This window comes from Mastigoproctus giganteus, chromosome 8, assembly GCF_048544385.1.
Source record: "Mastigoproctus giganteus isolate SK-2022 chromosome 8, ASM4854438v1, whole genome shotgun sequence".
Lineage (NCBI taxonomy): Eukaryota > Metazoa > Arthropoda > Arachnida > Uropygi > Thelyphonidae > Mastigoproctus > Mastigoproctus giganteus.
Window position 1 is genome coordinate 87,042,740 of NC_143582.1, and position 25,528 is coordinate 87,068,267.

Here is a 25,528-nt window from a genome sequence, read left to right on the forward strand (position 1 = left end):
CAAGATTTCCCTTTAAAAAACCAGTGCTTTGTCTCAACTATAACCGAAGTCTTGTCTAGATGATTCTGTAGTGCTTCTTTAACCAGTGACTCCATTATTTTACCCAGAACCGAAGTTGAAAAGGTCTGTAATTACTTGTGTCACTTTTCAATCCCCCTTTGTTAATTGGGGATTCATTTACACATCTCCAGTCTGTGGGGACCTCCCCTGAGTCCAAGGATGCCATCATAATCATGGCTGAGGGCTTGCTTACTTCCTTTGCTGCCTCCTTTAATATAACTGGATAGATCCATCCACCCCAGGTGCCTTTCTTATGTTTAACTTCAATTTCTCCTGCATTTTGCTCTCGGTTACTTCAAAATCATTTAACTCCCTGTTAGAGTTTGATAAGCTTCTGACCTCTACTTCCCTACAGAATTTCTCATGTGTGAATGTAGAAGAAAAATAGTCATTCAATCTGTCAGCTACTTGAGCAAATCATCAACAATCGAACCATCGATGTCAAGTGGACCAATCTGATTCATCCCCTTCTTCTAGAGTTTACATAAGTAAAGAAGTCTCTACTGTTTTTCTTTGCCAACGATTTTTCATAATCTGCCTTTGCTTGACAATCTCCTTTGTGACTTGATTTAGACTATCTTATATCTACCTTAGGCATCTGTACCTTCTGATAATTTGTGTATCCCATGCATTTTTCTTCTCTGCCACGAGTCTTATTAGTTCATCCGACATCCATTTGGGCGTAAACCTTGAACAGTATTTCTTAGTTGGTATGAAAAGCCTAGTAGCTTCCAAGATTAATTCCTTGAATGCTTCCCATTTAGAATTTGCTGTTGGTAATATCATCACTTGGTCCCACCATACAGAATTTAAAAACTGTCTGAGACCACTGTAGTCAACTTTATGAAAGCAAAAGCCCTTTTCTTTACCCCTAATGGTAGTTACATCTTTGAGTAAATCCCACATCAGTACACTGTGATCACTGCCACCTAGTGGTTCCTTTATCTGCAGATTCTTAATGCATGAATAATCACTTCTGATAATCAGATCAAGAGTATTACTCTTGATCTGATTATCAGCCGTGATTGCTCTTGATCTGATATGTTGTTAACAATTCTCAAAGTTGATAGGTAAACCATGAGAAAACGAAGTGGGTGTTTGATCTCAGAGCCAAAGTTCAGATTTTCATTAAACTGAAAGGAAACCCAGTGGTTGAGTAATGAATAGATGTGTCATTTTTCCTTCTTATATGACATAACTCCTCATCTTAATGGGTTGAATACACATCTCAAAGGGAAAGACCAGTTTATAAATACAGTTTTTGATCACATCATGGCTTTTGAAATTAAACTTCATTTGTAGTTGTCACAGTACATAACTGCACCGTACATAATTCTGCAAAGTACATCAGCAGGACTTCATCATTAAACGAATAATTTGATACAAGATTTCAAGAAGTAAACATTCTCTCTTTACCATATTTTCTGCCTATTAACATTGATGAGGTTCCTGAGAAGTGGCATATGGAGTGCATTGTCATGCAATGTGATTTAAGAAAAACTTCAAGTTCATTCAAAAGACTTTTACAAGAAGTATGTGTCAAAAGAAAGATGCCCTGTATTTATTGTCATGTTCTTTTCATGAGCTCACTCTTTAGCAGTACATATATCTGCAAGTAAATTGTTTCCAGGATACGACAAATCAGCTGTTTTACAAGATCCTATATTGTTGATGGCTATCTTGAGAGTTCACTGTGAGTCTACATCTTCAGTTACCCCTGATATAGATTATCTTTGTGAAAAGCATTGCCAAGTTGCACATTTAATTTTGAAAATATATTTTGGTAATTTTTAATTTTTCTTTGTTGCTTTCCTTTCATGTGTCTTACTAAATACTTAATATTATTAGTGTCATATAATGATTTCTAAGGATTTTAGTATTTGTTTATTAAATGTAGAAAGCTTAAATTGTAGTGAAAAACAGTGATCAACAAAAAAATCTTATTTTGAAAAGGATTTTTTTTCAATTTTTTTATTGAGCCAGACGTTTTTGGGGCATCATTTGAAATGTGGGAAGTACTTTGTGATTTGTATGTAGTCAGCTATCTTGAGGAAAAGTAGTGTAGAAAAAATTAATTCAAATCACTTGCACCCAAAAAAAAAAAAAAAACAGGTGATAGTGAAAATTTGGTTTTTGCTTTTATTCACTTAGTCTTTTTATTGTTGTAGAGTAGAGTTTTCCAAACTCAGGTTGGTGTACACACACACACACACACACACACACACACACACACACACACACACACACACACACACACACACACACACACACACACACACACACACACACGTAGGGGTCTGCAGATCTCAGTAGGTTGGGTGCTGCTGTTGTATAAGATATTAACATTAGCATTAGTAGAGGCATATGATGCAAGAAAGCAAGCTTATTCAGCATCAGCCAAAAAAAAAAAAAAAAACCACTCCCATTTCACCCCTCCGTTCATTCGAAATACCTGTCCAGTTGAGCTTTAAATTTGTTTAGGCTATCAACTTCAACAACAAGTGATGGAAGTCGGTTCCACCAACCAACCACCCGCTGGCCAAAGGCAAATTTCCGCACATCTATCCGACATCCGTCCTTCCTCAATTTGAATTTATGCCCTCTGAGGTGATTATTCTGAGCAAGATGAAGAATCCCATTGGCATTGAGCATGCTCAAACCATTCAAAGCCTTATACACCTCTATCAGATCACCTCGCTGGTGCCTAGTCTCCAGACTCTGTAATTTGCAAAACTTAAGCCTTTCTTTGTAAGAGCAACCCTTTGTTCCATTCACTAATCTTGTTGCCCTTCTCTGTACCCGTTCCAGCAGCTCTGCATCCTTCTTGAAATGAGGCCTCTAGACCTGTATACAGTACTCAAGATGTGGCCTAACCATTGCCTTATACAAGGGAATAATCACCTCCTTATCCCTGCTAGAAAAATTCCTGTATATCATTGACAAGACACCATGAGCTACTCTTGCAGCTCGTCTGCACTGCTCAGAGAACTTCATATCTGCCTGCACAATTACCCCCAGGTCCTTTTCATTCTCCACCACTGTCAGTGTAGTACCGCAGAGTTGATACGTTGCTCTGGGGTTACTGTTTCCCATATGTAGTACTTTACATTTGTCAATGTTAAACTTCATTTGCCACCTCTCAGCCCATTTGTTCAACCTTTCCAGATCCTGTTGCAGCAGCATAGCGTCAGTAGTGTCCTTAACAACCCTGCCAACCTTTGTATCATCTGCAAACTTGGACATTAAACTTGATATCCCATCATCAATATCATTCATAAACACCGAAAACAACAACGGACCCAACACTGAACCCTGAGGAACTCCACTAATAACATTAGTCCACGTTGAGCAGTGTCCATTGATTACCACTCTCTGTCTTCTGTCACTCAACCATCCCCTTATCCATAGCAGCAATTTGCCTCCAATGCCACACTGTTCCAATTTGTGCAGCAGTCTTCCATGTGCAACAGTATCAAAAGCCTTTCTAAGATCCAAATATATAATATCAAAGTTATTCCCTGCATCCAGTTCTTTTGTGACTGCATCATAGTATCCAATCAAATTGGTCAGGCAAGACCTGCCCTTAACAAAACCGTGCTGCGTCTGAGCTATAACTGAATTCTTGTCTAGATGATCCTGCAGTGCTTCTTTAACCAGTGCCTCCATTAATTTACCTGGAACAGAAGTTAAACTAACAGGTCTATAATTACTTGTGTCAGCCTTTGATCCTCCTTTGTGAATTGGGGTTACATTTGCACAACTCCAGTCTATGGGTACCTCCCCTGAGTCCAAGGAAGCTCTCATAATTATGGCTAGGGGTTTGCTTACTTCCTTTGCTGCCTCCTTTAATATAACTGGATAGATCCCATCCACCCCAGGTGCCTTTTTTATGTTTATCCTCAACAATCTCTCCTCCACTTTCCTCTCAGTTATTACAAAATCATCAAGCTCACTGCCAATGTTTACTTTACCTACATCATTCTCCTTCCTGAATAACTCCTCATGCGTGAATATAGATGCAAAGTACTCGTTTAGATTGTTAGCCACCTGAGCAAGATCCTCAACTGTTGAACCATCAATATCCAGTGGACCAATCTGATTCATCCCTTTCCTTCTCAAGTTTAAATATGTAAAGAACTCTTTTCTGTTTTTCTTTGCATCCTTTGCCAAGGATTTTTCGTAGTCTGCCTTTGCCTGCCTAATCTCCTTTGTGACTTGGTTACAGACCAACTTATATCTACCATAGGCTTCCATGTCACCCATTAATTTGTATGTATCCCATGCATTTTTCTTCTCTGCCACATGTCTCATTAGTTCATCTGACAACCATTTAGGCCTAAACCCTGAACAATATTTCTTAGTTGGTATGTAAAGCCTGGTAGCCTCCAAGATTAGTTCCTTGAATGCTTCCCATTTTGAGTTTGCTGTTGGTATTATCATCAGTTGGTCCCACTGTATAGAAGTTAAATACTGTCTCAGACCATCATAGTCGCCTTTACGAAAACAAAAACCCTTCCCTTTACCTCTGATGGTAGTTACCTCCTTGATATGCTTATATGCTTATATCAATAAAGGTTAGAAGTTGTCACAGGTTATCATTAGTAAACATGTCAGTAGGCAACCAAATGATCCCCCCCTCCCCCCACATACTACAACTAATTTGCTGTACAGTATTATACTGTCTGTCCCATATTGGTATATTACTAGGATTATAAGATGTCACCAAATATAAACCAGATTTATCCTCCAAGTATCTGAAGCTGCTGTTAAGACACCGTCTCTACTCCTGCCATGAGGGAGTAGCTCAAAAGGTTTCTGATATCATGACTACAGAGATATACATTGTTTAGTCAAAACATGACCACCCTTGTGCTTAGTAATTGCCTATTCTTCTCCACCTGGTGGCACATGTTGCATTAAGAACTGGTAAATGTGATACTGCAGGTTTGTGGCTGGCATGCAGTCCATGTGAAGTGTACAGTTGACATGTGCAAGGGACGTGGTCTGACAGACTTTGAAAAAGGGATGATGGTCAGGTACTGGTTGAAGGATGGCAGTGTTATGAAAATTACAGATCTTATAGGCTGTTAAATTGCTGGGCCAGTGCCTCATTGATGGTCTTGGTAAACGTAGGCTGTCTTGCTCTGCTTGCGTGTGTGTGTGTGTGTGTGTGTATAAAATGGTGGAATGGCTTGACCATGGACTTAATAAAAAAACCATTTCCCATGTCACCTGTCCATCCAGAGGTGTTTCCAAGACTACATTCCAATGAACCCTCCTCCTCCATATGGGTCTTTGGGGTAGGCCCCTCCAGTCAAGGTATCCATGCTTACAGCCACCCATTGCCAACAACCCCTAAGGTTTTTATCTGATTGACATCATTTGACCATTAATGACTGGAAAAAGGTGCCTTTCCAAATGAATCACATTTCCCACTATGCAATGTGGATGATAGATGGAGGGTCTGGCAGCAAACAATAAAAACTGAAGGTTTTTATCTGATTGACATCATTTGACCATTGATGACTGGAAAAAGTTGCCTTTCCAAATGAATCACATTTCCCGCTATGCAATGTGGATGATAGATGGAGGGTCTGGCAGCAAACTGAAGAGAGGAATCACTCTAGTGTCCTGATTGAACAGAAATAGGCTGATGGTGGCAGTGTTTTGGTATGAGGATGTTTTCCTGGGACTCTCTTGGAGCTCTCGTACCTCTGAACTGCATTCTGAATGCTAAAAACTATCTACCATTGTGACAGATCAGGTACATCCCTTCGTGGTAACTGTATCCCTGGATGGCATAGGTGTGTTCCAGCATTATAATGCACTGTGCCACATTGTCAGTATTGTTTTAGAGTGGTTTGCCACACATGAAAGTGACTTTTAAGTGCTGCTACCTTAGTAACTACCAAGTAGTAACTTAGTAACTACTTAGTAATACTTAGTAACTATTCACATTCAGTAACTACCTTAGTTACTGAATGTGAATCCTATAGAACATCTCTGGGATTATGTGGATCAGTAGATCTGATGTTTGGTTCTCTACTATGGACTGTTGCAGATCTACAGGAGATGTAATATTGGTGACATGGTACAATATATCTTCTCCTCCTCAGCCTTATAGAGTCTGTCTCACCATGTGGCAGTGGTACTGATAACACGAGGAGGACAGTGTACATTGGATAAAATAGTATTATTGGCTTTCTGAACACTTAGCAAGACATAAGCAACACATAGCTACATGAACTCCAGATTCTACGTGATGTAATGCTGTTATATCATGTAGAACTGGATACCTCCTCCCCATATCTTCACTTAACTTTTATTACTAGAGAGAATGTAACTTAATTACAGTGCATTTTTCTTTTTTTTTTGAAAGAACAATTGCTGCTATTCTGTATTCTGCAAAAATTATTTATTTACACCTGGAATCATATGTAGAATAATGTCTGCTTTTTTGTTTGATTCCTAGTGTAGAATAAATTGTTTTTGGTATGATAATTTTTATTCCATTTATTGTACCTGCCACAGCTACCTTCAAACAATACATTAATTTTATGCATTTTTTCTTATACTCTACAGATCATGAGGCTAACCTTATAATCTGATTTTGCTGCCTTAAAATGTAACATCTTCAGATTGTAGCAACATTTTGGAATAATGATTTAATGTCCTGTATTATTAACCCATACCATAATTGGTGCAAATTTATCTTATTAATATCATCTTAAGGCTATAAGATCTCAAATTGTTCCCTGTGAATGAATTAAAGTTTTTCTGCTTATAATTAACTCAGTTTTACTTGTGATTTTCAGAACAAATCACATCCCTTTCTCCTCATACTCTACAGAGTGTAAGTTGTGGCATTGGACATTCTCTTGCTCTTAATGAAGCTGGTCAAGTATTTACATGGGGAAACAATTCTCATGGACAGCTGGGGTTGTCAGCTGATGATGATCATATTACTTCCCCAAGGTAAGGATTTTGATTGTAAAAACCCATATTTCTTATATAACTTCTAAATTATATGCATGATAAATCAGTGGCATTTCCCTTCACTTTGATTATTTAAGGGGAAAAAAAACTTTTATCCATATTACATACATAGGTGATGTGGATATATGACCTTCTCAGTAATGAAGGTGGTATTAAAATTTGCTCACAGGATGAATGCCATGGCAGTACTGTCAGTGAAGAAGTCATGGCCTGAAGCAGACATTAAACCTAGTTCACATGATTATCTTAGGCCATGTAATGTATTCCTTTTAATTTTAACTGTCATGATATATCAAACTTTCCACCCCATTATAGTCAAAATCACAAGAAATAGGTTTTGATATAAAATTATGAAACAAAATCATAAAACTTTTGATATTGTAAACTTAGTCTTAGATCACTAAGACTAAGCTGGTCGAATTGGGTGGAGACTGCAATGGTCAATGTCTGCAACAGAATTTACTTTTTGTGAAATTAGTATTAGTATGTTGCAAATGCAAGAAAGCAACCTTATACAGCATCAGTTAAAAAAAAAAAAAAAAACAACCCATGTCACCTGTCCATTCGCTCAAACTGTTTGTCTAGTTCTTCCTTGATTTATTCAGCCTACCGAACTGTACAACACCAGATAGAAGTTTATTCCAACCCTCTGGCTGAAGGCAAATTTCTGCACGTGTATCCTGCAACCATTCTTCAGTTTCAATTTATGCCCCCTCATGTGTAGTTTTACAAAGAGGAAGGATTCTGTCAGCATCGAGTTTACTCAGTACGTTCAAAGCCTTAAACACTCAGTTGAATCTCTCCGCAAGTGCCCAGTCCCGGGATGCTGCAATTTTTAGATTAAAAGGTTGCTCCCAATAGGAGCAACCATTTGTTACCCTCACTAATCTTGTTGATCTCTGCATCCATTCCAATAGATCCATGTCCTTCCTCAAATGAGGCTTCCAGACCTGTATGCAGTGCTCAAGATGTAGCCTAACTATTGCCTTATATGATGGGATAATTACTTCCTTAATCCTTGCCAGCAAAATTCTTGTACATTAAGTGGACACAAATCTGGAATACCTACCTAGTAACAGGTAGGCCCACCTTTCGCCCAGATAAGGGCAGTCACACGATGAGGCATTGAGTCCACTAGTTCACAAAAGCGTTTCACATGTATTTCCATCCATGCTTGCTGCACCGCTGTCCATATTTCCGTCACATTCCTGGGTGGAGGATCCACAGCTTGAACAGGCCTTTCCACAACATCCCAAAGATGCTCCACAGGGTTCATGTCCATTGAACGGGGAGACCATTCCATGGTGGTAAAACCTGTGGATTGCTCTTCGAACCATGTTCTAGTCACCACGGCTCATTGTCCTGCTGGAAGAGTTGTTGCCTTGCAGGTGCACGATGACCATGAAGGGATGCAGATGGTCTGCAAGGATGGATACGTAATCTGGACTGTTCAGAGATGCATGGAGACCAGGGGTCCCCAAACTGTGGCCCATTGGCCGGATTGGGCCCGTGAAAGAATTTTATCTAGCTCACAGATATTTCAATTAGATCGTAAAAATTAATGTTTATATTAGATCACAATAAAATTTATGGAAACGCATTTTACAGATTATTTTTGCATTTGTCAATCGATTAATAGTGTTGACACCTCTGTGTTGTCAACTTAGTCTTGTTAGATATTAGTTCTGTTATTTCCACTGAAAGCTATTCTTTTAAACATCATTAAAATAATCTGTTAATCTTGACCTGTCATTAAATAGCAATAGGCATTAGAGACAGTAATTAGGGATTTCCTAATACTTTGCCAGCCTGCACACAAACCCTGATGGCAGAGTATAGGAGCAAAGGTAACCCTAGGCTTCCACTATGCAAGAATCCCGGATCCAGGATAAAACCTGGCACCAGCAGCATGGTTTGATCATTGGTATCGGTAAGGTCGTGAACCAGCCTGCACATGAACCCTGATGTCCAGAGTATGGGGGCAAAGGTCACCCCTGACTTCTACTATACAAGAACCTCAGATCCAGAATAAAAAAATTACACTATCCTATTGGTTAATGGAGTTAATCCCTGTGCTATAAATTAACTGCTGGCAGCCTGTATGCACATGAAGTTTCTGGTAGCGTCGGCAGGTATGAATTTAATCTCTTTGCATTACCTTCAATTTCCTGTTTTATATTGTAACAGCAATTCAAAACTTAATACCTATGAATCGTAATTTGCAAATTGTAATACAGGCTGGCCTCGATTAATGCGATTAATTCGTCCCGCGAGCGCATCGGGCAAAACGGAAACAAGTTAATCGAATATAATAGTCAATAGGAAAAAATATAATTGGTCCGTGACCTTCTGGAATGTCTATAAAGAATTTTAAAAATACCTTTTAAATAATTTTTTAATTGTATACAATGTAAAATATAATGAAAATAATTATGGAATTAAATGTTTATTGCATAAAACAGTGGTTCCCAAACTGTGCACTGCGGAATATTTTAAATGTTCGAGGGAAACACAGCAATACTCTACATCTGTTGGACACTGCGTGAACTACTAGCTGGAGGTAGTTCGCAGTTTCAACATTTCTTATTAAGTTGTTTGGACCTAACTACTAAACGAAACTGTTAGGTATTTCTTTTGGTCTGGGTGCGCCTTGAAAAAATTACTGAGACATTAAAGGTGCCATGAACCGAGAAACTTTGGGAACCTCTGACATAAAATACACAACGAACAAATTACTGTTGCGGAAATATTTGAACAGTGTTGACTTTCTCTTTTCATCAGTCAATTTCCGATAGCCGACAACAATCTTCTCTGGGCCCTGGCAAAATAAATATCGTAGAGAACCTCAAATCTTTTTTTTTGAGGTTCTCTGCGCTACGAAAGATTTCATCAAGTTCTTTTACCGTTATCTCCTTCGCGGTAACATTTTCATCTGGCTCATTTAAAAATTTGAATTTTTAAATGCAAATCTGCATTGACTTTATTAGCAGGAGACAAACACGTCTTCTTCCGATGGTTGATGGAACACACTGAGGCGGGCAGCAGGCAAACGTTTGTTTATTGCCCATCCAACGCGCGATTCAAATCTTTTTCAACTATCGCATAAAAAAAAAAAGATTGCGTTAACTGGAAATTTTCATCGTGTAAAGTGAAAAGTGGTATGATTTTTTCAAATAGCGGTAACTGAAACATGCATTAATCAAACTCGCGTTATGCGAGGCTTGGCTGTATTGGTAATTGCAGTTGTATTATTGGTTATTGTAACTGTAATATCCTAAAATATTCAAATTTGTAGCACTTTCTGTTCTCCCCACAGCATGGTCTGATGATGGGTATTGGTATGATACCCAAAATATCACCTTATTAAACTATATTATAATTAATAATATAGTTTTATATTATATAAAACTATAAGTTTTATAGTTTTATAATATATAATATATAATATAATATAATATTATAATAATGTACTTTATTATTAAGCAAACAGCCTAATAAACTATATTATTAATTTCACGTGATATAAAGTGATATGAATATAACAATAACCTTTATGTTAAAATATTTCATAAAATTTTAAGACATGCGAGTGCTTGCTTACTTCAGCATTCACAAGTATTTTAGTTTTTATTTCAGTGACCCCATAAAAATTATGTTGAAGTTGATGTAAAAAAAGAAAAGTCAACGCTGAGTGTCACCTTTTTAATCTGCAGTGACCATCTAATTACCCTGTTGCCTTGCTTAATGATACTTGTACATGTCTTATTTGCAATGAAGCCTTGTCAGTGTTCAAGGAATATAATGTGAAACGTCAGTACACTACAAAACATGCCTCAAATTACGATAAATTTCCAAGGAGCTTTGCGGCAGAAAAAACTCCATTAACTAACCCAAACTTTTCAAAGTCAACAACAGAAGATTAGAACTTTTACTCATCAAAATTTATCTGCAGTTAGAGCTAGTTTTCGAGTCTCCCAAATCATTGCCAAAGAGGGAAAGGCTTTTACAGAATGAGAATTTGTAAAACAAATGTGTTTGACAATTGCAGAAGTATATCCTGAGAAAGTAAAGAATTTTGTGTCTGTAAGTTTATCTTCATCAACTGTAATGAGAAGAATTGAAGATTTAGGAGACGATGTTCAAAGTAAACTCGTAGAAAAAGTTTGTGAATTCATACATTTTTCAATAGCAATTGATGAGAGTGAAGATACAAGCCATACAGTTCAATTACTAATTTATATCTGAGGTGTAAATCAAAATTTTGCAGTAACTGAAGAGCTAGTTGCATTAAAAAGCTTCAAAGATAAGACAGGTGAAAATATATTTTTGAGTGTGTCAGAAGCAATTGATGGCCTCAAATTGAATTGGGATTTGCTATCAGCAGTTACGACGGATGGTGCTAAAAATATGGTAGGTATTAAAATTGGGTTCATGGGTCAGCTTCATAAAAATTTTGAGAGTAAAAATATTAAAAAGTCAATGCAATTTCATTGTATAATTCACCAGCAGTCTTGATGCGGAAAATTTTTGGGTGTAGATTCAGTCGTGTCAGCTGTTAATATCAACACTAAATTTTATTCACAAGACTGGTCTGAATCATCGGCAGTTAACAAATTTTCTCGAAACTATTGAAGCTGAATATGGTGATATGTTGTACTACACTGAAGCATGATGGTTGAGTTATGGTAATGTGTTGAAGCAATTTTTTGAACTTAGGATCGAAACAGATCTATTTATTAATGAAAGATTAATGACAGATATATTTATTAATGATATTAATGAAATTAGATCTCAAATGGTTGTGGAACCTTGCCTTTTTAACAGATATATGTGAACACCTGAATTTTCTTAATATGAAACTACAAGGACGAGACAAATTTGTCATTGAATCGTATTATGTCAAAGCATTTGAAACAAAACTGGAGTTATTTAAAAGTCATCTACTTCGGAATAATTTTTCACATTTTCCCTGTTTCAATAATTTATCTAAAATTATGTGTAGTTGTAATTTTTCTCCTGAAAATGTTCAAGAAGTTAGTTTGTTGCAGGAAAATTTTGCGGCTAGATTTTCTGATTTTAAAAATAATTCAGAGGTGTTTGAAAATTTTCAAAATCCATTTGACGTACCCGGCAACGATGTTGATGAGAATTTACAATTGGAGTTGGTAGATCTTCAATCTAATGCTGCACTGAATACAATATTTAAAAATGAAAATCTAATTCAATTTTATTCAACGTTATCTGCGTCAGATTACCCAACAATTAAAAATTTTGCAAGAAAGATTACATCAATTTTCGGAATTACATGTATATGTGAGCAGACCTTTTCAAAAATGAAATATGTAAAATCAAAAATATGATCATGTCTAACTGACCCGTATTTACAGGACTTTTTAAGAATTGGAAATTAATACTTTAAAATACTTTAAAACATATTACGAAACTTAGTCGCACTCTACAACCACATTCATTACATTAATTATAATTTTGTTGTAATACTAACTGTATTTTTGCGATTAGTAGTTAGTTAGTTATTTTTGGTTTTTGGAACATTAGCAACTAAGGCCATTTTGCTCCGGGGATATGCGGTGGTCATTCCCTGACCTTTCCACATCCTCCGTATTTGGTGGTCACGGGCTCGAACCCCGGTCTAATCAAGAAGCGTGTGCTACGCACTGCTGCTCCTGGCAACGTTGGCACTGATTAATACAGTAAATAAGTAATAAATAACTTTGTATTACTGACTGTATTTTTGTGATTAGTACAATAAATAAGTAATAATCAAAATTTGATATAAACAAACTATTATTTTATTATTACATATTCGTCGATTTATTTTTTTAATCTGTAGATATAGGTAGGTATAAAATTTGTTTCTCTACATAACAATACAGTTATTCAGTAATTAGGAATTTTCTTCGGCCCCCCCAAATATTCGAAAAATTCATATGTGTCCTGCTTCTCTAAAAGTTTGGAGACCCCTGATCTAGATGTATCAGAGGTCCTAATGTGTGCCAGTTGAACATGCCCCAGACCATTCACCCACCTGAACAGTTTCTTGTTGATATGACGGGCGCACAGCTTTGTGCAGTTTCCACCAGATACGCACCCTCCCGTCTGCTCAAAATAACTGGAAACGGGACTCATCTGACCAGAACACCCATCTCCAATCATCCAAGGCCCATTTTCGATCTTGTTTTGCCCAGTTAAGGCATTAGTTTGTTGGACAACTAATAATTAATAATCTTTCAGGAGAAACATACAACTCCAGCCCTTGCCAGTAAGTAATTCAACAAGTCATAGAGACTGTAATTGTATCACCAATACCTGGATAACAACCAGGACTATGAAAAAACACAAGATTGGACATACAGTAACAGTTCCAGTCCAGCCAGTTCATCAATAACAAAATGAAAACCTTATATATACTATTAAACCAAAAGTCCTTGGCCAACAGACATTTCTACCCTGATAAATCAAGTTCACCCAGGGTAGAACCAATTCACCAAAACAGTTCTTATAAACACAACTAGGTTTTTATTGCCGATGGCCATGATATCCAATTGAAAACAAGTTGTAGATTCTGCAACTTTGATATTTATTGTCAGTTAGCATGTACTTTCTATCAGAGTCCAAACAACTCAAGACAAAAGTTCAATTAATTCCATCCAAATCCCATCAGGAACCATCACTTGGTAAAGTCTATTATTTAACCTATTTACAGTCAGGTTTAAATTCAGTTCACAGCTTAAACATGCCTTGATCAGCCAATCACAAGCAGTAAAACCCTATCAAGGATTCCATTCTCAAATCCAAAAGCCGACAGTATAAATATTTACACATGTTAAACATTTCCATGATTCACACATTTTATCAATGTAATTTCATTAGATTTATTTACTCAGGTAGACAGCATTTCCAGAAATTACAATACTTACAGAACTTGATTAACACCTCCAGTAAAATTAACCATGGTCGTTGAGATCACAATTCATAATATGCTTCCTTCTGCTGAATAATTTATCAGCAACCTCCACTAATGCCCTGTAATTTTCTCTATTTGCAAGAAAATGAAACATATCACTTTGGTTATATACATTTGTAATCAATTGTAACCTGTATCTAACTATTTGACTGTGTATCTTACATAAGGTTTATGTAAGACACACAGTCAAAGATCAGGTGCTCCACAGTTTCTGGAGCACTGCAATGACAGTTAGGAGAGTTTGAAAAGCTAAAGGAAAAAAGCTTAGAATTTAAGCTTCCCTGACCTGTTAAAAGAAATATATATATATATAAACATGGAGAAAACCAGGTCAGATGTTGCTTACCGAATTCTGTTACTTTAGGCATAAACCTGTGAGTATTTCTTCCAAGTTCAGATAGAGAACAATCATTTTTCCAGTCCCTAACAAACTTCAGTCTAAGCCTAGAAATATTTTCCTTTTCAGAAAGATTCAAATCGACTGAATAGGCTCCTACCTGCACAGGAATATTTTTGCGTCGATTATACAAGAGATTAGCATTAGCATTAGTAGAGGCATTTGATTCAAGAAAGCAAGCTTATGCAGCATCAGCCAAAAAAAAAAAAAAAACCCACTTCCACTTCACCCCTCTGTTCTTTCAAAATACCTGTCCAGCTGAGGCTTAAACTTATTTAGGCTATCAACCTCCACCACAAGGGATGGAAGTCTGTTCCACCAACCAACCACCCGCTGGCTAAAGGCAAATTTCCGCACGTCTATCCTACATCTGTCTTTCCTCAATTTGAATTTATGCCCTCTCAGGTGCTTTTTCTGAGCTAGAGGAAGAATCCCATCAGCATTGAGCATGCTTAAACCATTCAAGGCTTTATATACCTCTATCAGATCACCTCGCTGGTGCCTACTCTCCAGGCAGTCCAATTTGCAGAACTTAAGCCTTTCTTCGTAAGAGCACCCCTTTGTTCCATTCACTAATCTTGTTGCCCTTCTCTGTACTCGTTCCAGCAGCTCTACATCCTTCTTGAAATGAGGCCTCCAGACCTGTATACAGTACTCTAGGTGTGGCCTGACCATTGCCTTATACAGTGGAATAATCACCTCCTTATCCCTGCTGGAAAAATTCCTGTATATCATTGACAATACTCCATGAGCTACTCTTGCAGCCCGTCTGCACTGCTCAGAGAACTTCATATCTGCCTGCACTGCTCAGAGAACTTCATATCTGCCTGCACAACCACCCCGAAGTCCCTTTCATTCTCTACCACTGTCAGTGTAGTACCACAGAGTTGATACGTTGCACTGGGGTTGCTGTTTCCCATGTGTAGTACTTTACATTTGTCAATGTTAAACTTCATTTGCCACCTCTCAGCCCATCTGCTCAACCTTTCCAGATCCTGTTGCAGCAGCATAGTGTCAGTAGTGTCCTTGACAACCCTGCCAACCTTTGTATCGTCTGCAAACTTGGACATTAAGCTTGATATACCATCATCAATATCATTTATAAATACAGAAAACAATAATGGACCCAACACTGAGCCCTGAGGGACTCCACTAATAACATTAGTCCACGATGAGCAGTGTCCATTGATTACCACTCTCTGTCTTCTCCCCCTCAACCACCCCTTTATCCATAGCAGCAATTTGCCTCCAATGTCACACTGCTCCAATTTGTGTAGCAGTCTTCCATGTGCAACAGTATCAAAAGCCTTTCTAAGATTCAAGTATATAATATCAAAGTTATTCCCTGCATCCAGTTCTTTTGTGACTGCATCATAGTATCCAATCAAGTTGGTCAGGCAAGACTTCCCCTTAACAAAACCATGCTGTGTCTGAGCTATAACTGAAGTCTTGTCTAAATGATCCTGCAGTGCTTCTTTAACCAGTGCCTCCATTAATTTTCCTGGAACAGAAGTTAAGCTCACAGGTCTATAATTACTTGTGTCAGCCTTTGATCCTCCTTTGTGAATTGGGGTCACATTTGCACATTTCCAGTCTATGGGTACCTCCCCTGAGTCCAAGGAACCTCTCATAATTATGGCTAAGGGTTTGCTTACTTCCTTTGCTGCCACCTTTAATATAACTGGATAGATCCCATCCACTCCGGGTGCCTTTCTTGTGTTTATCTTCAACAGTTTCTCCTCCACTTTACTCCCAGTTATTTCAAGATTCTGTAGCTTACTGCTAGAGTTGAATACACCTCTGGCATTCTCCTTTCTGAATAACTCCACATGTGTGAATGTCGATGCAAAATATTCATTTAGTTTGTTAGCTACCTGAGCAGGATCATCAACAGTTGACCCATCAATATCAAGTGGACCAATCTGATTCATCCCCTTCCTTCTAGAGTTTACATAATTGAAGAATTTGCTGTTTTTCTTTGCATCCCTTGCCAAGGATTTCTCGTAATCTGCCTTCGCCTGCCTAACCTCCTTTGTAACTTGGTTGCATATCAACTTGTATCTATCATAGGCTTCTGTGTCATGTGTTAATTTGTAAGTATCCCATGCATTTTTCTTCTCTGCCATATGCCTCATTAGTTCATCTGACATCCATTTTGGCCTAAACCTTGAACAATATTTCTTAGTTGGTATGTAAAGCCTAGTAGCTTCCAAGATAAGTTCTTTGAATGCTTCCCATTTTGAATTTGCTGTTGGTAACATCATCAGTTTGTCCCACTGTATAGAATTTAAATACTGTCTCAGTCCATCATAGTCGCCTTTACGGAAGCAATAACCTTTCCCTTTACCCCTGATGGTAGTTACCTCTTTGAGTAAATCCCACTTCAGCACACTGTGATCACTGCCAGCTAGTGGTTCATTTATCTGCAGATTCTTAATGCATGAAGAATCACTGCTGATAATCAAATCAAGAGTATTACTCCCTCTAGTTGCCTCCCGAACATGCTGATGTAGAAAACAATCATCCAATAAATCCACAAAAGCCCTGCTAGTGCGTGAGTAACCAGACCCCAAATTCCAGTCAATATCTGGGAAATTAAAATCTCCCATTATAAGACTCTCTGATTTACTGGCCCACTCTATTTCCTTGTACAGTTCCTTATTATACTCATCAGAGTCATTAGGCCTATAGCACACTCCTCTCAATTTTGATCTCCCAATGCTTATGTCACACCAAACTGACTCAACACTGCACTGTCCAGCGATGTCGACTGGCTTCACTTCCTTGGTTTTTATGTGTTTCTTAACTAATAGCATAACCCCTCCCCCCTTCCTATCCTGTCTATCCTTTCTGTAGACGTTGTACTCCCCAAATTGCAGTTCTGCATCCCTTATATCTGTGTGACACCACGTCTCTGATATCCCAACAATATCTGCCTTTGATGTTTTGAGCAATACCTCATATTCATCAAATTTATTTACTAAACTCCTAGCATTGGTGTACACACAAGTGTACCTGCACTTGTTTCTATTCTTAGCTACCCTAACACAACCCATGTGTTTACTTGTACCGCAATGGTTCCCAGCAGTCTCTGAAATACCATGCATTTTGTTTTTCAGGCTTCTGCTCATTCTAATAGAAGCAGTGCAAGAATCTCTTTCACCTCTGCCAGTGGCTACTGTCAATCTATTGGTCTTTGTCTCCCCCCAAGCTAGCAGTTTTCCGACCCACCTAACACTGCCTCGATAGCATCAGCAAATATTCTTGCACCCTTTCTATTTAAGTGTATCCCATCCCTGTAGAAGCAATTAGAAGTGATATTGCAACCCAACCTCATATTGTATATGGGGATCCTGCTGCACAAAACCTGTAAGGCCACAGTTGAGACTGCCCTACAGGCATAAGAGACAGCCAGCGGGAAGAATCTTTGGGCCTGCAGGAGATGTTTTTTAATTAGACAATTATTAAACCTAAAGTCCCAAGCACCAGCTGCATAACGTATAATAGGAAGAAATATACTAGTATAATAAACCTTAAGGGTTGAGGGTTTGAACCCCCAATCATTTTTTGTAATTCTAATAATCTTTCCAATAACAGCCTTAATTTTTTGTAAGATAAACTTCACATGAGTAACAAAATTAAATCTATCGTTTATCCTAATGCCTAAATATTTGTATGATCTAGTAATTTTGATTACCTGATCATTCAATCTGACATTTGGAGGCCTATTTAAGTTAAGATAACCCTTCAGTAACATCTGTTTGGTTTTTGGAATGGAAATTTGAACTTTGTGAATTTTGCACCAATCGTTCAAATCCTCCAAGATGAAGTTTGCCCTATTTTCCAATTCAAGATGGGACTGGGCGAAAACAAGAACAACTATATCATCCGCGTAGGCAATTTTCATAATATTCTCATGTTGAACTGAATGCCACTCATCAAGTTCCCGTCCTGTGATCTGAATGCCTCTGGTCAGGGACGGGAACCCTGCATAAACCCGAAGAGACAGTAATACTCCTATCACAAAAATATTCGGAAACTACACGATAAAATGGAAGAGAGACCCTGTCGTCCCTGAACCTCACCAGGACGCTTTGCCACCAAACGGTGTCAAAGGCCCTTTTGAAGTCCACAAAGAGGCCAAGGGCATACTTGGACTCACAGGAAGACACAGAATCAATGGTTAACTTTATAGCATCGACAGTAGAATTGCCTTTAGTGAAGCCAAACTGTGTTTGGACATTCAGACCTTTAGCAGAGTAATATGTTTGAAATCTAGACAAGTTTTCAAGAGCTTTGCCCAATTTGGCCAACAAAGCAACCGGCCTGTAAGAACCAGAATCATTAGGCTGTTTTCTATGTTTTTTTTTAACAATAGCTTCAGGTTTGCTATCTTCCATGACACCAGAAATCCACCTTCTTTAAGACAAGCATTCTTCAAGTTAGAAATGACCCCTGTGGACACACTTTCCAGACACGTTTAAGGACAGCACCTCAATCAAGTCCAAGCTAGGATATTTCCCATCTTTCATAGAAAGGATTGCTTTATTAATTTCTGCATTCAAAAACAGTTCTTCAAAAACCTCTCCTTCATATGTTAGATGTTTCATTCTGTGGTCTGTCTGCTCAGTGCCTGTGACATCCTGGTGTATTAAGCTATTTAATATAGCATTTATTGACTCACTCCAGGAAATAGTCTCCATGCCTCCAGATGTAATAGACACGAACACTTCACCCGGATGAAACTTGTCCATAACTAACTTGTAGGGTGAACACTAAGGATCATTATTGATAATGATAAAAATAGTATTTACGATGTGTACTCAGGCATTTTTCTTTTCATGATATATAGTATTAAAATACTTTCACCTGGCAGTCATACAGATATGCTCCAGATTTTATATTTCCTCTCTGGGCCTATTACCTCTTTTTGCCCTTTGAAAATTCCTTCGCAGATTCTTTACATTTCTCCTGAGATCACTCAATCCCACTGACCACCATGGAACAAAGTTTTTCTTGCATTTCTTTTTTTGAAGAGAAGCATCACAAACCATCACAAATTAACTTTTGGACCTCAATAGCCTGAGAATCTGCATCCAAAATTTTAAGTTCTATTATTTGGGTAGTAATAATTACCCGAAATTTATTGTCAAAAAGCAGCGTCTGACCCCCTTCCCGAGTCCCACATCTTGGAAAGTCATGGGAGTCACGCAACTCTCTAGAAAATGGACCAAAATCAAAGAAATAGCATTGTGGTCACTCTTAGACTGCAAAGTATGCACTTTCCAATCCCTGATGAGGTAGAATTAGATAAAGTAATATCTACATATGATTGACCCCTAGAGGACACAAAGGTAGGAGGATGATTGGAGTGTTCCAACTCCCCCTTTGGGTCCGAGATAGGACTATTCCAAAGGGTGGAGGATGCATTAGCGTCCATCATGAAAATAACCTTTCTACCTGCTAGCCTGTGTAAAACGTATTCAACATAATTTAGAAAAAGTTTAATATCCAGATTAGGCTGACTGCACTGGAAATAAATGGAAATTGCAAAACTTTGGCCGAAACTACCGTCCAAACAAGCACAGGCAGCATGAGAAGAACAAAGACCAGCTATCTTGGTTATGTGATTTGAGGAGCAGCAACAACTAGAGCCACCCAGACTCTAGCAACAGCATTGCTGCCTTGACCAGAAAGATCTGTATTAGATTGAATGACCCTGCAGCCAGAAGGAAGACCTTTGACTGTGCCTTTATAAGAATAGACTTCTTGAACTCCAAGAATATGTATGTTATGTTATGTTCAGTTATTATTTTGGACAGATCATTCGCAACAGAGATGCTACGCTGGCGGTTCATTTGCAGCACATTAAAGTTTCCTCTAAAATCCATATTTGTATTTGATGTACTAGGCATAATCTGTTCTTATTTTGGTAGCTTCTTGGGCCCTTATATATTCAGAACACTTACTTTCTCTGTGCGAATGATCCGCCTTTCGCTTTCCAGCCTTAGTTGGGGCAAACAGTGGGAGCCTCCTTATTCAGACATTCAGTTATATGGTGACCAATGTTACTACAATGACCACAAGTACTATCAACCGGGTAACAATTCCTGGCCACGTGGCCATAATTTAAACAATGGAAGCATTAGTAAAGGCACATGATACAAGAAAGCAAGCTTATATAGCATCAGCCAAAAAAAAAAAAAAAAAACCCTTTCTTGTTTCACCCATCCACTCACTCCAGATATTTGTCTAGTTCTGCGTTGAATCTGTTTAAGCTTCAACTTCTACAACAACAGATGGAAGTTTGTTCCAGCAATCAACCACCTGCTGGCTAAAGGCAAACTTCTGCACATCTATCCTACAACTATCTTTCCTCAATTTGAATTTTTGCTCTCTCAGACGATTATTCTGAGCAAGAGGAAGAATCCCATTAGCATTGAGTATGCTCAAACCATTCATGGCTTTATATACTTCAGTCAGATTGCCTCACAGGTGCCTAGTTTCCAGAAGCTACAATTTGCAGAACTTAAGCTTTCTTCATAAGATCACCCCTTTGTTCCCCTCACCAGTCTTGTTGCCCTTCTATAAACTCGTTCTAGCAACCCTACATCCTTCCTAAAATGAGGCTTCCAGACCTGTATGTGCAATACTCAAGGTGTGGCCTGACCATTGCCTTATACAAGGGGATAATCACCTCCTTTAACCCTGGGGGCTCACATCTGGTGAGTATGGGCTTGGCACACCCAGGATCCTGAGCTGGATATCATCATTCTTCTCTTTCTTGGTGATTCCCTTCTACTTTTGACTCTCTCTCCCAGGGTAACTCGGGAATTTTTTTTTTTTCCTGGTGCAGCTTAAGCCTTAAGCTTCCTTGCACCATATGGCTATTAATAATAATAATTATCCCTGCTCAAAGAATTCCTGTATATCATTAACAAAACGCCATGACCTGCTCTGGCAGCCTGTTTGCACTGCTCAGAAAACTTTATATCTGTCTACACAAGCACCCCCCAGGTCACCTTCATTCTCCACTACCCTGAGTGTAACACCACCCAGTTGGTAAAATTTCTTTGGGGTTAGTGCTACCCATGTGCCACTTCTCAGTCCATCTACCCAACGTTTGCAGATCCTGTTGCAGCAGCATATTGTCATTACTGTTATTAACAACCCTGCCAACCTTTGCATCATCTGCAGGCTTTGATATTAAGCTTGATATATCTTCATCAGTATCATTGATAAATATACCAACCGACAATGGGCCCAACACTGAACCCTGAAGGACACCACTAATATCATTAGTCCCCATAGAGCAGTATCTACTTGATTACAGTAAACCCCAGCTATTCGCGGTATCTGTATTCGCGATCGCCGATTTAATATAAAATGAAACCTAAAAAAAAAAGTGAATTTTAAAGTGCCGTGAATATTTTCCGCCATAAAAAAACATGGGCGTGGCTAAAATTATCTTTCCCGGTCAAAACAGTGCTCAGTGGGTAGGTGGGGGGTAAGGGGTGACAAAATCGTGAGCATGGATGTTTCTCGCTAATCCTTGTTCAGTATGTGTTATGCACTTGTTATGGAAGGTTTCGTCGTTTGCTTTTAATTTATATATGCTTATAAATTGAATAAATTTATCAATTTATAAATTGATATGCTTAGAAAAAATTATAAATCTACCATTTTGCAGTGTAAAACAGACTTTTTCGAGTGTGCTAACGGAAGAAAGTGACTTGATTGTGGACAAGTTCTTTCTAACCCCTACAAAAATATGGCTACGAATAACAAGAGAAATGTGAAAATATAAAAGAAGGTGATGACATTAGCGAATAAAATTGAGTTATTAGATAAAATTTCTAATGGTGAAAGTGTCTCCTCAGTGGCAAAGCATTATAAAACCAATGAGTCAACGGCACGATCAATCAAAAAATCGGAAGAAAAAATCCGCCATAGTGTCCGTGAAAACGCGCTAATTGCTTCAAAAATTTGCTCTGTAACTTGTGATGTTAAATTAGAAAAAAATGGAAAAAGCTTTAAATCTGTGGATAGAAGACCGAACTCAAAATAAAATTCCGCTAAGTTCACTCATTATTCATGAAAAGGCAAAACTCCTTTATTAACACTTTAGCGAAACTGGTGATAGCACTGGCGGGATAAGTTTTTTTGCTAGCAAAGGTGCTGGTTTGAAAGATTTGTTTGAAATTTCTAATAAATATTACATTTAATATTAAATTGTTTCTTATTTTCATTTCGATGCCATATGCTTGCATTTCACTATGTACTGTCTATGTACATAGTCATATTATGAAGGTACATATAATACATACATAGACAAAATTTTAGACTAGTTTTTCTTATATATTTCATACTTTGGAACGGAACCCCTTTATTACTATGGGAGCCATAACTCAGTATTCGCGACATTTCTCAGGAACGTAACCCCCGGAATAGCGGGGGTTTACTGTTACTACTCTGTCTTCTACCACTCAACCATTCTTTTATCCATTTTTGTATTTTTGTAGCAACTTGTCCTTAATGCCATACTGCTCCATTTTATACAGTAGTCTTCCCTGTGCACAGTATCAAAAGCTTTCTTGAAATCCAAGTATATGATATAAAAATTATTTTTTGCATCCAGTTTCTTTGTGACCACATCATAGTATCCAATCAGATTGGTCAGACAAGACTTCCTCTTAACAAACCCATGTTGTCTGAATTATTACTGATGTCTTGTCTAGATGATCCTGCAGTGCTTCTTTAACCAGTGACTCCATTATTTTCCCTGTTACAGAAGTCAATTTAACAGGTCTGCAATTACTTGTGTCACCTTTTGAACCTCCTTTGTGAATTGGTGATACATTTGCACACCTCCAGTCCACGGGGACCTCCTCTTAGTCCAAGGAAGCTCTCATAATTATGGCTAAGGGCTTGCTTACTTCCTTTAATATAATTGGATAGATCCTGGAGCGTATATTCAGGGTGTGCTAGGTGAACCATTGAATTGCAATCTTACCGATATTATATTTTTGCATTTTTTCTATTAAAGACTACCCTAATTGTTTGCTGGCTTTGCGTGATTCCTAAAATTAAATCCAATATACAATGTTTCATGAAGAGGAGAAGTTTCGGGGCGTAAATATTATATCATATTCGTGTTAATAGCCTTGTTAATAGCCCGGGTGTGCAGTCACAAATACAGACACCTTTGAGCCCTCTAAACAGACGTACAGATGGTGCAGCATGTCAAATCCTTAGCCTTCCAGTGGTTTTAAACCATCCAGGAGGTGTGGCACGATGTGTGCTGAGACAGCAGCACCCAGAAGTAGTTACTGAGTTGCTGGTTTTATTTTCTGAGTTTCATCTGTTTTGCGTGCGTAAAGTGTGAACCGACGTGTTTGTATGACATCGATTTACGCAATTTTTTAATATACATGTATATTTATTATTTATATTTAAATGTATATTTATAATTTTTTTAGATGTAATTTATAGCTTTTTTTGCCCATATTTACAATGGGAAACTGTGTTGACTATGTACTGAATGATCCGTTTTCTGCCAGAGATTTTGCTAATTGTATGAACATAGTCGAAGAAGTTAAGCCTCATCCTCCAATTCCAAATTTACCTTGCAAGCAGAAAGATGCAAAAACTGAGTACATGAGACATTTCTCTGTTTCCCAATACGATACAGTAGAATGGTTAGCTGGATGTGAAGTGCGGTCAAGACTTTTTTGTTGGCCTTGTTTATTATTCTTTGGAGTAAGTACGGGCATTCCAATCTCAATCATTTAGCTGCAGCAGTGCAAAAACATGAGTGCTTCCAACCACATGTTCAGTTATTTTTAAATCTTAAGATATTTGGAAAACAAAAATTTACACTCTCATGGACAGTCAAAGAAAAATTGAAATTAGCCGTTGTAATGAACAAGTAAAGAAAAGTAGATTCATTTTAAAAAGATCAATTGATGCTGTATGTTATTTGACTAATCAAGAGCTTCCTTTGAGAGGTTGTGATGAGTCTGAAGATTCAGCTAATCGAGGGAAATTATAAAGTTTTTAAATGTGCTCCATGAGTATGATCATCTTTTAGACAATCATTTAAAGGCATTGACTGTGTTTCAAGGAACTTCCACAGTACAAAATGATATCATTAACGCTATATCTGATGGGGTTAAAGATGTTATAAGGAAAGAAATTTCTTCCACTACATTTGTGGCCATTCTTCTGGATGAAACTTCTGATGTCATGTCAAAATCGCACCTATCAACTGTTTTCCGTTTTGTCCATAATGGGCAAACACATGAAAGGGTCATCAGATTTACAGACGTAAGTGATGATAGAATGCCTAGTGGTTTTTTTTTTTTGTTTTGTTTTTGGTTTTTAGGAGCATTAGCAACTAAGGCCATATTGCTCCGGGAAATGCGGTGGTCATTCCCTGACCTTTCCGCATCTTCCGTATTTGGTGGTGACGGGCTCGAACCCCGGTCTAATCAAGAAGCGTGTGCTACGCACTGCTGCTCCTTCCCACCTGGCTACGGAGACGCCTAGTGGTTTTTTTTTAAACATGTTGTAAACAGAGTTGAGAAATTTAATATTAAGGACAAGTTGGTCAGTCCAATTTATGATGGTGCTTTTGTCATGAGTGGGCACATTAATGGGTTGCAAAGTAAAGTTATTTGAGGCCTATCCTACAGCAGTATTTAGGCATTGCTATGCCCACATTTTGATCTTAGTTCTGAAGCAAAGCCTCTCGAATATCAAGGAATGTTGATTGTTTTTCCAAACTATCAGTGGATTGGCAGCATATTTTTCTAAATCATCGAAAAGAGTACATGCTTTGCAAGATTTTGTTGCTAAAAAATTACCCTCCATCGTACCCTCCGTCTTTTAACAAATACAGTAAACATCACAGAATTCAACTTATTGAATTTTTTGAACACATTATGGAGAATTCTAGGGAATGGGATATGGATGCTGTAATCAAAACTCGTGGTTTTTTGTATTTCTTGCAAGATTTTCAAACAATTTTTTTTGCTAGAAATTTTTTGTTCTGTTTGGCTATATATGTCTTGTATACCAATGTCTTGAAT

At 37.9% G+C, this 25,528-nt stretch overlaps 1 protein-coding gene across 1 annotated transcript in view; it reads left to right on the plus strand.

Annotated features, from left to right (window-relative positions):
* The window catches only part of Herc4 (HECT and RLD domain containing E3 ubiquitin ligase 4), a 768,218-nt gene that overhangs the window by 83,556 nt on the left and 659,134 nt on the right, over window positions 1–25,528 (plus strand). Inside the window, exon 3 of the mRNA XM_090378812.1 lies at window positions 6,876–7,035. Within this exon, the coding sequence (XP_090234938.1) occupies window positions 6,876–7,035 (160 nt within the window). The remainder of the gene's footprint in view (window positions 1–6,875; window positions 7,036–25,528) is intronic.